This window comes from Ctenopharyngodon idella, chromosome 11, assembly GCF_019924925.1.
Source record: "Ctenopharyngodon idella isolate HZGC_01 chromosome 11, HZGC01, whole genome shotgun sequence".
In the NCBI taxonomy this organism is placed as follows: domain Eukaryota; kingdom Metazoa; phylum Chordata; class Actinopteri; order Cypriniformes; family Xenocyprididae; genus Ctenopharyngodon; species Ctenopharyngodon idella.
Window position 1 is genome coordinate 4,525,389 of NC_067230.1, and position 13,846 is coordinate 4,539,234.

The 13,846-nt window shown below is 35.0% G+C and overlaps 1 protein-coding gene across 1 annotated transcript in view; it reads right to left on the minus strand.

The window, feature by feature from the left end:
* Positions 1-13,846, minus strand: part of LOC127523037 (spermatogenesis-associated protein 16-like) — a 71,795-nt gene that overhangs the window by 26,959 nt on the left and 30,990 nt on the right. The window contains exons 4-5 of the mRNA XM_051913487.1: positions 9,803-9,887; positions 6,159-6,306 (exon numbers count right to left, since the gene is read on the minus strand). Of these exons, the coding sequence (XP_051769447.1) occupies positions 6,159-6,306; positions 9,803-9,887 (233 nt within the window). The remainder of the gene's footprint in view (positions 1-6,158; positions 6,307-9,802; positions 9,888-13,846) is intronic.

Consider the following 13,846-nt stretch of genomic DNA (forward strand, 5'->3'; position numbering starts at 1 on the left):
GGGTAACCATGTCTTCTTGTGTCTGCCTGTCTTGATGGCTAGACTGTGCTTACTGAGCCTATACTTGGTCAGAATCTGCCTCTGCTTTGTATCTCTGACAGTCAGAAGATACTCTTCTCTTCTCTTCCAATTCACAATTTGATTTTAGAGTTTGATAGAATTGTTATTTACTCTGAATTTTAGTTTCCTGATTCTAGTGTTCCAGTTGGTGTTTTTAGATTGTTTCATAATTTGATTTATTCTGATGTTTGACTGGAAAGCAGTGCTGGTCTGAGACTGGTTAGTATTGGTAGTGTTAATTGGGTTAGTAAGTCTCAGCACCAGCTGACTGAGGTGGCTTTTTTCAGGGTTCATTTCTTGCATTTGTAATGCTTTAAAATTCTGTTGGACTCGATTTTATGGAATCCTTTTTGCATATTAGTAATCAATGGGAATCAGGCTAATTCAGTCTCTATTTGCTTTATTGGGTGTTCCAGAATGAGTTTGCAGAATTCTATATGTAGAGCTTCTGTTGGATGTCTATCCCATTTAGTGTAGCTCTGATCACTGAGTGGACCCCACAACTCACTTCCATTAGCGCTATGGGCTGAATTACACTATAAAATTGCACCAAATTGGAATCAGTAATTCAATATCGTGTATTTTTTTCTTAAAGGTTTAAACCGTTCTTCAAGCTTTGAGCGCATTCACAGTGCATGCAGTGATAATTAGGCCAAGGTAAGTATACTACATTGTGTGTTAGGGTGGTGCTACCTAGAGTGAACTGATATCCGAGTTCTTAACATCTGGACTTTTTCTGAAAGACCAAAATATTTATCTTTTTGAGGTTTTCCAGCAGGTCCAGGTGCTGCTGTAGTCTCTGTGGTATGGGTGACAGCAGCACAGAACAAAAGCTTGATGTTTTTGTCTTGGAGAGTGAGTCCAAGGGCTGTAGACTGTTCCAACTGCACTGCTAATTCATTAATGTTAGTGTTGAACAGTGTTGGACTCAGACTACAGCCTTGCCTCACTCCTTTCTTCTGAGTGAAGAATTTTGTATGTTTATTGCCAATTTGTTTTGCACATTTATTGTCCGAATACATTGATTTTATAGTGTCATAAACTTTACCCCCCACTTTGTAAATGTTTGTAATATAATCCATCATGCCATCAAATGATTGCAAAAAACATGCAAATAATTTCCCATTTTTTGGTGTGTTTTATGTGTTTATTGATTAGGGTGTGTAGGGTGTAAATGTGGTCAGTAGTTCTATGATTTGGAAGGAAGCCAATTTGACTTGTGTTTAATAAGGATGTTTACAATTCCATTGTTTAAAATGCTGCTAAATAACTTTTCCAGATTATTGCTCACACAAATGTCTCTGAAATTATTAGGGTCCAATTTGTCTCCACTTTTGTGAATCAGGTAATAAGCTCTTGGCTCCAGATGTCAGGAAAACAGCCTGAACTAAGTACATGGTTAAATAATTTGTGCTTTTGCATTTTATTGCTTTTGCAATGAATCCTACCATCAATGATCCAACGAACCAACCAACCAACCAACCAACCAACCAGCCAAGGATAGACAGATAAATAAAGAGACAGATGTATGCGATTCATTTCCCACAATGCATCATGTGTTGAAGTTCTGTGTTAAATGTGTTAAATAATTTGTGCTTCTGCATTTTACCAATAAATCCTACCTACCAACCAACCAAGGTCAGACAGATAAATAAAGAGATAGATGTACTGTATGTTGAACTTCATTTCCCACAATGCATCATGTGTTGAAGTTCTGCCATTCCAATTCAACTTCCTATGAGGTGTGGCCAATTCATTTCAAATGCCAATTTATGAATTGAAAAGCAAATCTTCAGTTCTAAATTTTGTACAACTGGATGCTTGGAACACCCTAGCAACTGCATAGCAATGCACTAAAAGCCACCCCGAACATGTTGGCAACTGCATAACAATGCTTGGCAACCACCTACAACACTCTAGCATTATGGTGGTGAGTTTAGCATTGGTAAGTTCCACTTATATATAAAAAAAATAAAAAATAGTTTTGCATATTGGGCTATGTTGAGCTTATCTAGTTGATGGTAATAGTAATAAATTTTATCTTTCTTTTTTGTTTACATTTGTACATTAAAATGTTTTGGTACTGCATTAGCTGGCCACAGTTGAACATCACTGACCTAGATCATAGATGCAGAGATCTGATCAATGTTAATTTAATTTAGTTGATGTGATGCTAAAACTGGCATTATCTCTTTTTACTTGCCTTATTTTAATGCAAATCGTACATTTACTTTAAAGAGATTGCATCAACAGATGGCTAAAGACATTAGTCAAAGACAAGGACATTAACCATTTTTTCAGAGCTGGTTATGCACAGTGTTGAACTGACATGGATGTTGACAACCCTGTGATGAGTGACTGTTCTCCTCTAGGGTACTAAATTTTAAATCCAACGTGTCTTTCAGTGTCACATATTCATGTCATGCAGGATTATTTTTCCACAACGGTGAACATTATGCTAATTTAATTTGTTAAAAAAAGAGAAGATCCATGGTAAAAAAAAAAAAAAAAAATCTGCATCCCTGAGGAATGAGAATGCAGACATGGAGCACAGCAGGGGATTGACGGCTGCTCCATGGAATTTGTGGATTATAAAACAGATTGCATCATCTTCTCTGTTTAAAAAAAAAAATATCTCTACAAATGTCTCATTTTGTATATTTCACAAACTGACTCAGCATTATATTATAGCCTTAAAATTAAATTCTGATGTTATTTACTCATTCTCATGTCATTCCAATTCCGTATAATTTTTTTTTCTCATGAGGAATTCAAAAAGAGATGTTTTCCAGAATGTTCACACTGCTCTTCAGAAGACTTAAATATATTATGCAAGTTTTTTTGGGGTCATTTTTGAAGCATGGCACTCCCTGTAACTCTTCACTTTCATTGTTTTCAATGTGAACATCACGTTTAACATCTCCTTTTGAGGTCTATGCAAAGAAATCATAGTGGTTTGGGAAGAAATACATAAATGATGGGAGTAAATGATGACAGAATTTTCTTTTTTAACTGAACTATTCTTTACAATATGCAGCTTTTCATTTTATCCAGGTTTTTGTGGCCTGTTCAGGAGAGTGTCTGTGAATGCATCATAAGATTGTGTCCTGCGGACAGACACCCTGCTGTGTCAGGGTGTTCTGAAATTTTCATGGTGAATCTACGCTCAATAAAGTGGAATGCTCTCAGACATGTTTTTTCCACTGTGCCTCCATGAGGCGTCTTTGAATCGTTTGATCCAAGCAGGGGAAAGCATAACATATGCGTCACCAGTGTGTATTTGAGCATTGCTTTTGAAAGAAAAAAACAGCCTTTAAATAGCTGTTCTTTTCATAATGAATTTGTCCTGAATAAATGTATAATCTCAGATTCTGGCCATTTCGTGGCCATAACCCAGAGGCTCTCCTTAGTCGCAGGAGATTTCTATGTACTGTATGTACTATTTGTACTGTTATTTATTGAAGGCCCTATATATTTTTTATCATTATTGTAATTATTTTATATTACTTTATATTTTTTTTATATATGGTCCCCAAATTTGATTGGCCGAGTGGCGTTTTAAGAATGGTGCTGATACTTAGTCCAATAGCATTCACTTAAAAAATTTGTGCAAAAACACTTATATATTAAGGAACAAAACAAGTGACTTTGTTTATGAATGAATCACTGAAACATTCATTCAGTTGTTTCATTCAAAAACAGTGATTCATTCAAAAAAGAAACAAGTGACAGACTTTTTGAATGAGCCATTAAATCATTCAAATCAGTCATTTAAAAACATTCCTTTCTGAATTATTGAATCATTCATTCAACTGCTTCATTCAAAAACACTAATTCTTTGAGAAATTAAACAAGTGGGTGACTTTATGATTCATTGAATCACTCATCAATCATTTGATTTTCTCTGAACCACTGAAGAGCAAAACAAGTGACTGCCTTTGTGAGTGAGTCAACTGACTCATTAATTCACTCAAACAATTTGCTAAAAAACATTGATTCTGTCATTACTCACCCTCAAGTCGTTTCACACCCGTAAGACTTTCGTTCATCTTCAGAACACAAGTGAAGATCTTTTTGATGGCAGAATGCTGTCAGATTTCCTTCCATAGACTGCCTTCGCAACTAAAACTTTGACACTTCAAAAAGTTCATAAAGAGATCGGAAAACTAATCCATATGAATCGTGTGTGAATGAATCGAGCGTGAATAACACACGAGAATGAACCTTATAAGTGAATCACTGAAGCATTCATTCAATGAATTCATTCAAAAACACAGATTCATTCAGATACAAAACAACAGTGCTTCTCAATACTCAAACTGATTCTTCCTCGTTTCCTCGCTCCTCCGACCTCCAGCCCCTGACCCGGAAACCGATTGAAATTGAAATCTTGATGGGCATCTCAATTCTCTAACTGCACCGCGAGGAACGAGGAGTGAGGAGCGAGGAAGCTTCGTGAGGAGTCATGAGTGAGGATACACGGTTGTATTCTTCCCTCGCATACTAAGGGGGTGGAGGTTAGACATGAGGAAAGGAAACGAGAATATTCAAATAAGAAATGTGAAGCACCCCAAGCCAACATGAATGAATCAATGAATAATTCACTAAAGTGATTAGTTCAAAAAACACTGATTCATTTAGGAACGAAACAAGTGACTTAAAGGGTTAGTTCACACAAAAATGAAAATTCTGTCATTTATTACTCACCCTCATGTCGTTCCATACCCGTAAGACCTTTGTTCATCTTTGGAACACAAATTAAGATCTTTTTGATGAAGTATGAGAGGTTTCTGTCTCTCCATAGAGTTCCAACGCAACTACAACGCAAAAAAAATACATCATTAAAGTACTCCATGTGACTCCAGTGGCTTAAGCTCAATATTATGAAGTGACATGAGTGCTTTGTTTGTGCCAAAAAACATAATTTACCACTTTATTTACAAAATAATATTATCCAAAGCATTCACACAACAATGCCAGCTCTTGCGTGAACCCAAAACGCATGTGTCGTGAAGCTCTCGTGAACATGCTTTGCAGATCAATATTTTTGTACGTGAAGTGGTAAATTATGTTTTTTGGCACAAACAAAGCACTCATGTTGCTTCATAAAACTGAGTTTAAGCCACTGGAGTCACAAGGAGTTCTTTAATGATGTCTTTTTCCTACCTTTCTGGACCTTGGAGTGGTAGTTGTGTTGGATCGCTATGGAGAGACAGAAACCACTCAGACTTCATCAAAAAGATCTTAATTTATGTTCCGAAGATGAATGAAGGATGACACGAGGGTGAGTGACAGAATGACATAAATGACAGAATTTTCATTTTTGGGTGAACTAACCCTTTAATATGTCAATCACTGAATCATTCATTCAACGTTTCATTTAAAATCACTGATTTATTCTGAAACAAAACCGTCTGACATTATTAATAAGTAATTGAAACATTCACTCAAACAATTTGTTTAAATAACACTATAACTTAGTCACACACACAGATTGTCCAGTTTCTCTGTAGCAAAGACATGCATGTGCTTTACATGCCTTATAATGCAATGACCTCAACTGACAATCTCTGTAAGGCAACACTAATTTACAAATTAAATGAACAACTCTGCTCAGCAAACACACATACAATCACCCAGAGCTATAATCACGCATTCAGTATACAGTGTAAATGGTTGGGTAAATTGCAGAAAAGTGTGCACTTTGAAGTAATTCAGGTCTAAGGTCGGGATTTCGATAACATATACGAATCGAGTGCTGGATTATAGATTTGTTCATAATGGGTGTGCGTGAAAAAGAAGCAGGCTAATTGAAACATGAAGGTGTGCTCTTGACCTGCCTGTGTGAGTGGCTCAAGCCTCAGTGTTTGAACAACAAAGAGAGCTGCCTCACATCTCCACACGCCACAAACCACACTAATTCACAACCTGTTGCTAGGGCAACACCTGCCTTAGACAAAGCTGTACCTATTTGTTAGACACAATCTAATGCCTGTGAACCTGAAACCTTCCTACTTGAGTGCTTCATTGTTGGAGGTCTTTTTTCTCACTATTTAATAAGCAGACACTGAATTCGGAGTGTCTTATTTTCCTCGTACCAGTAAAAACGTAGTCTGTGAAGGCTGGGTGAATCTTCCGGAAGGCCTCCTCTGCTTTCTCGATGGTGTTTGAGGACGGCTTTCCAAAACAGGGAGTGAACATGACTGAGAAATTCTCCTCCATAGTAAGTGCCTCCTCCAGGAGCCCCTATGAGAGGAAATAGAGAAAGGGATTTGTTTTTAATACGCTTTTTTTAATTTACAAATAATCAGATCATAAATACTTAGGGCTACGGAAATGTTACTGAAATGCACAATGTGATTTTATTATGTTTCCTGATGATAATTTGGCTTTCATAAATATAATATAAAATATAATTATACTTTTAAAAAACACAAGTGATTAAATAAAAAATGTGCCAGATCTTATTTAGAGTTATGATTTATTTCTTATTCAAGTCTTTGGTGTGCAACTGTTTGAGATAATCAACCACCTCCTGTCAGAATATAATACAATTATAATTATATTCAAGTATTAATATATCAAGGAGAAAATAATTTTTTTATTAAAACTTTGAACTTTGAACAGCTTCAAGTATGAATGTAGTCTCACACAGACCAATTACTTTAGTTTTGTTTATATGCTATTATAGTATTTATTAATATTTTGAATTATCTTTTATTTTATATTTTTATTTGAATTTAGTTTTAGTTTAAGTTTTAGTATTTTTTTGTTGTTGTTGTTGTCATTTTTAGCTTCAATGTTTTTATTTAAGTCTTATTTTTAGTAATTTTACAGTAGTAGTTATTTTATTTCAGTTAGTTGCCAAGGCAGCATTTCTCATTTCTTAATTTTTCAGCTAGTAGGCCTATTTATATTTTATTTTATTTCAGCTTTATTTCAATGAATTCAAAAAGATTTTGGTAACACTTCAATTAAAGCCTTTATGTATAATGTATTATAATACATTATAGTGTACATTATGAATATCTTTATACTGTATCTTTTCATAAATAATTGTAACCAAAATTAAGTTAAAATGCATTACACTATTTGCAGATTAGATCTGAAATTGGTGTTTGTCGGGTTTTAATGCATTATACATTCTAATGGTGTGTTCAATGAATAGATAAGAATTATAATATAATATAACTGGTTGCAATTATTCATGAGACCATACAATGCATTATAAGGTGTATTACAAGGGATAATTAATGCATTAAAGTACTGTTATAATGCATTATACACTGTAAACCCTAACGCTCAAAATAATTAATTGGTTTGAATAGGGCAAACTAAAATTAAACAAATTATTTCAATCAAATTAACTTTTATAAGTATTTAAAACTTATTTTTCTTTTGAGTTCACGAAATGGACACATTAATAATGTGAATTGTTTCATTGTTTTGAGTTTTAAAAAAAACTTGTTTCTTTTAATTTAGACAAATTTAAATTTATCTGAAACTGGTCTGGGATTTCTATTTCCCAGCATGCTTTGCCATGACACTTGAAAAGGAGAATAAATACCAAAATTAAATATTAATACTCAAAATACTCAGAAATTTCAAGATAGGGTAAATAAAATGGATGAGTACGAAATTGAAATCTGACAGTTCTGCTTACTTAAACTTTGAATTTCTTAACTTAAAAAAATTGATGTAACTGATTACGTCAAATTTTTTGAGTTTTGCCAACTTATTTTGGTTTACAGTGTAAATAAAGGCTTTAAAGGGTTAGTTCAATATTTTTGATAAAATCCGATGGCTCAGTAAGGCCTGCATCACCAGCAATAACACTCCCTTTTTCAATGGCCATAAAGCTACTAAAAACATATTTAAAACATTTCATGTGACTACAGTGGTTCAACTTTATTATTATTAAGTGACGAGAATACTTTTTGTGCGCCCAAAAATAACAAAGTAGTGACTTTATTCAACAATATCTAGTGATGGGTGATTTCAAAACACTGCTTCATGAAGCTTAGAAGCTTTACGAATCATTTATTTCGAATCAGTGGTTCAGAGCACCAAAATCCCATGATTTCAGTAAATGAGGCTTCGTTACGTCATAAGTGTTTTGAAATTTCCATAGTTCACATGACTCATGTAGTTTGATATTTTTTCAGTTTGATATGCGCTCCGAACCACTGATTCGAAACAAATGATTCATAAAGCTTCGAAGCTTCATGGAGCAGTGTTTTGAAATCGCCCATCACTAGATATTGTTGAATAAAGTCGCTATTTTGTTATTTTTGGCACATAAAAAATAAACTAGTCGCTTTATAATATTAAGGTTGAACCACTGTAGTCACATGACCTCTTTTAAGGCCTCACTGAGCCATCGGATTTTATCAAAAATATCTTAATTTGTGTTCCGAAGATGAACGAAGGTCTTACGGGTGTGGAACGACATGAGGGTGAGTAATTAATGACATAATTTTCATTTTTGGGTGAACTAACCCTTTAAGTAAAGTCTTACCAAGATTTTTTATAGATTTAGTTAACAATAACACTGCTGAGTTTTGATTGGCATGAAGTCTAGTTCATTTTAGACTTCTGACCAAGACAGGAAATGAAATCTGCCTGACATGAATGTACTTGTGGGACGCATGAGGCTGAGACTAATATCATTAGTAGTATTCACAAAAACCATTGGATGGGAAACTTTGAAAATATTCATTTATGAAGGTACTTCCAAAAGCATGATAAATAACATACTGTTAATAAAACTGTGAATGAGTTTAGAACACCTGGTGACCTATGCTTTGAAACACTTTGAAACGAATCATGCTGTTTGACCATGAATCAAAGTTCACAAGGATTTAGATAAGACATATACACACATCTCGTGTAGATTTATAGATTTTTGTGAATTTACAGCACTAACATCTGCAGAATGCTGCCCTTTTCTACATACTGTATAAAAGACTGTACAAAAAATATACAAAAAGATGCTCTTCTATTCATTTACTTTGATCAAAACAACATATGTTTTCTATGGCACCAGTGGTGAATGTGTTTCTATTATACGTGAAAACCTTTCAGTAGGAAAAAATAAAAGTCAGGGCAGGTTCGGGAAGATGAAGAAGCTCAACCTTACTGTGGGCCATCAGAATAAACACACGAGTTGAACTGCAATCCATGTGGGATGAAAATGGATAGAAAAAAAATACATAAATGAAAAAGGAGAGGGCTTGATGTACACTGAGAGCTACCCCACACTCAACTCACTTCAAGCAAATGCAAATTATGAGACGGTAGCAGATACAACCAACTTTAAGAGGGTCAAAATGCATTCATTTTATATGCTGTAAATTAGAAAAAAGTGCTTTTCCCTTGAGTTCAGATGAGAGAGGCAGCCTGGGTTAAGAGCACTTATATTAGCATGAATATTTCCAGAGTCTCCACTATCTTCAAATTTCTAATAAAGTGAATACACATTGCAGATTTAAATGAAAGGAGTTTGTTATGCTATAAACCATGAAAAATGAGTGTGAGTGCAGTATATGAGGAGAAAAGAACATTACACAACACTAAATAGTGTTCCTTCAGGTCAAAGTCGCTGATGTTTACACACAGACATTTTTGTTATTGATAAGCACTGATCTACCTCAGTCGGCACTCTTTTAAGCAATAATCATTCAGTGAGCTTTTGATTGGGTGCTGGGCCGCAGTGGGCACCCAATAGACCATCCGTCCTCACCTGCCAATACAGTTTGATGATCTTGCTTATGTGCCGGTTGTTGCCTCCTGACAGCCAGTAAACGTAGTCAGCAATCATGGCGCCCCTAATGACAAGGACAGAAACAGACAGACAGTATCAGACAACTTTCAATCAAGATGTTACACCGTCTAGAGGGAGACGGCAAAAGAGACATGGCACATACTCGATAAGGAAATTCACTCGACAGACACACGTGCACATGCCAGGCAGAGTCTCTATACAGTGAAATCACTTGCATCAGGCGGTTGCAGGCAAAAATATGTCCCTCCCATTTTGTTCTCAGTGTGCTAATAATATTCAAATGTGTACACATCACATCATCAGACTTGTGAGATGTGAAAGTAACCATTGACCCATGCTGACAAATCTTTATATAATATTCTTTATATGATAATTATTAGTAGAAGCCATATGTATTCAATTATGTCAAACATACACTAATAAGGTCGTGTGTCACAATTAGATGGTATGAAATACAATTTTTTACAACAAATATAATTCTTATTATTTCTGTGATAAACATTCTGAACAGTAGTATGCTACATTGTTGTTACAATATAAAAGTTAAACAGTTATCATCAATATAAAAATGACAAAAATTACATTTGCATCATCAGACTTCAGAAATGTGAAACTGGAAATTGATCTATTATGACAAATGTTTATATTAAAAAAAACTATGAAACAGAAGTCTAACCTGGCATACTTTTTATACTATACTTTTATACTACTCTCACAATATTGAACTGATACTTCCTTGTATATCCCTATATTAATATTAATATTTCCCTATATTATATATCATGATATGACATTTATCATATATCATATCATATCATATCATATCATATCATATCATATATTTAGGTCCCGAGCACCAATGGTGTGAGGACCCTATTGTAATTGCTCGGTTTATTCTTCTTCTTCTTCGCATTTTTGAGGGCCTAAACATGCTCATGAAACTTTGCATATGCATCAGAAGTGGTGAAAATTTATGTCTGATATGGGTTTCAATTAGGTGTGGCAAAATGGCTCGATAGCGACACCTACAAAATTTCAATAAAGCACCCTTCGCACTACGTTTCACGTACAAGTATGAAATTCGGCAGACACATGTAACAGCCCAATACCTACAAAAAAAGTCCCTGGGAGCAAAATCTGAAAACCCAACAGGAAGTGGGATATTTTGAATTTTCTCTGCAAAATTTTTGCAGTTTTTGCCATTTCCAGACGTTGTACTTTAACAAAATCCTCCTAGAGTTTTTATCAGATATACATCATATTTGGTAAGTCTAATCTAAAGGGCTTGGCAACATTAAATTGCGAAGATCTAGAGTTTTCACTGAAGGGCGTGTCCGTGGCGGCCTGACAAATTCGATGTTTTGCCATGAAACAGGAAGTTGTTGCAACTCGGGCATACAATGTCCGATCTGCTCCAAACTTCACATGTTTTATTAGAGTCCTGACCTGAAGACATCTACATGCCAATATTCAGTTAGTCATTGCGCCACCTGTTGGCAACAGGAAATAGCATGCTTTACACTATAATTCACTCCCTGAAACACATTTAAATATGCCATGAAGTATTAAACATGATGTGTTTAACACTGTGATGCACAACTAGCAACATACTATATGCAACTGAGTGCTAAACATGCTAGAAACATTCTAAAACATGCTAGCAACACTTAGCTGTGTGCTAAAGCATGCTATTATTGTCATGAAACTGGAAGTTGTTGTAACTCAAGCATACAATGTCCAATCTGCCTCAAACTTCACATTTGATAAGTGCGCTGGCCTGAAGACATCTACACACCAAAATTTAGTTATAGTCATAGCGCCACCAGCTGGTAGCAGGAAGTGTGCAAATACAAATGACTGACATAGTCCTCCTATATTTATATACTTAAATGCAGATTGCCCACCGTGCTCTGTTTTCCTAAAGTTACCAGGTGGTGGTGGCAGGGGTGCAAGGGCCCTTTCATCGCTGTTCCAGCTTTATTTTATTATATTATATATTTAAATAAGCCTGAACTCTAAAACTCTTTTTTCTGTATGTTTACTACAGTTTTGCTTGCAATTCAATGATCATATTGCAATGCATCACAATCTTAAATTATTAAAAATAGTTAAATTACATTAAAAATTAACTTAAATTAAATCGTGACTGGTATTGCCTGGAATCATGTATTTCTATCAGATAAGGAAACAACATGTGACAAAGTAAATGTACAAAAACTAATGTGCTTGCTGTCTAGTGGAATATTATTGTTACCTATGCCAGAAGGCAGTGACAGATTCAGGAACTCAACTAAACTGATTTGTTTAAAAACCCTTAGGAATGAAATGTGACTATTTTGAGTGAGTCACTGAATATTTTCCTCAACCGATTTGTTAAAAAAAAAAAAAAAAAAAAAAAAAAAACAGTGATTCTTCATCTAAGTGGCAATACTGTATGTAAAATATAAGTTACTTAATATTACCTTATACCTTACGTTAACGCGTAACCTCAAGTTTATTTAACTTTTATGAAACCAGTTTAATTGTATTTAACTGTACAAAACCAATATTGCAACACTCACTGTCATGCTGTTGGTCTGAATATCATTTATGGCTGTGATTAATTGAAACAGTAGCAGTCTTGTGTGATTTTGCTTACTTCTGCTATACTTCATATTCTATTTATAATGACATGACCCTTTAGTTTTGGATGGTGGTGTCGTTGTTTAAGAAACTCAATACACAAACTCTTTTTGCTTAGGCAAGGACATAGAAGTATTGGAAAAATCTTAATCTGAAGTTCAGGCCATCTTTTAAATGTGTCAGTAAAGAGCATCAGGTGACATGCATATGCATGTGTGAACTTCAAATTGATGATGCAGTTACGCGTTGCATGCAAAACCGCAGAGACACGTTAAAAAACAGCATAGTAATGTTAAAGATAAATTATTACCTTCTCCATCACACTACGCTATGAAATATAATTAAGACCCCTCCATATTCACAAAGTGCAATGGAAAATGTGTGACTTGGATTGTATTAGATGTTATTTCCCAGTACACAATTTGATAAACTAAGCTGATTAAATTATCTGGCCAGCTGAATCAAATGGCTTGTTTTTTAAAGGGAATAGAATGATACATTCACCAGGCCAAATTAACAGGCACTGTACTATATATAAGGCAGGAAATTAAAACTTGTTTTCCTACCATGATATAAATGAAATCTGATTTGAGAAAGCAGAGAAAATGGCTTTTAATTGAATGTTTCTTGAGAGAGACACACATCTTCCTGCCCAGTTGTTTGTCCAACTACTGTATAATTCAAGCATGTATTCTGCTCCTTGGCTTCCTTCAAAGATCTACAACTAGAACCAACATACAGATGACCTGACAATAACCCTTGTAATTACTCCAGTTCTGATCTTTACTCTTATCAGTGTAATTGCAATTAGTCAGGGTTCTGATCTTTTACTTCATTAACCATGTGAGAAAACTGTCAGTCATAACCAGTTGTAGTCTGAACATCATTTAGGTTGCTTAAACTGCTGTTTTCTTCTTTCATCACATCTATGGATCTCTTTATGTATTGTTGGTGGTTGAGTGAAGAGAATCAATTGGTTTTGTTCTAGAAAACAGCTGCTATGTTTGTAATGATTGAGTCAGTTTATTGACCCAAGATGACCCAACTCAAAGCCTCTTGGGTGATCTGCTAATCTCAACTCAAAACCTCTTGGGTGATTTGCTAATCTAGAGCATTTCCAGACAGTAAACGAATCGTTCTGCTTTCGTGAAGCTGCATTACTGAATAGCAATCCAGCATCACCCCCTGTCTCGATAGCACTGAGCCAGGAATCATGGGGAGGCCTCATTTAGCTTGCTTGATTAATGCTTGATGAGGATGTGCAAGTGTCCTGCTGGGGTGAATGGAGCAATTCTCTCGGGTGTAAATGCCAATTAAATGTTTACAAATAATTAACCACAGTACCTACTTGTCCCCTCAGGGGTTGAAATGTTGTTGTGG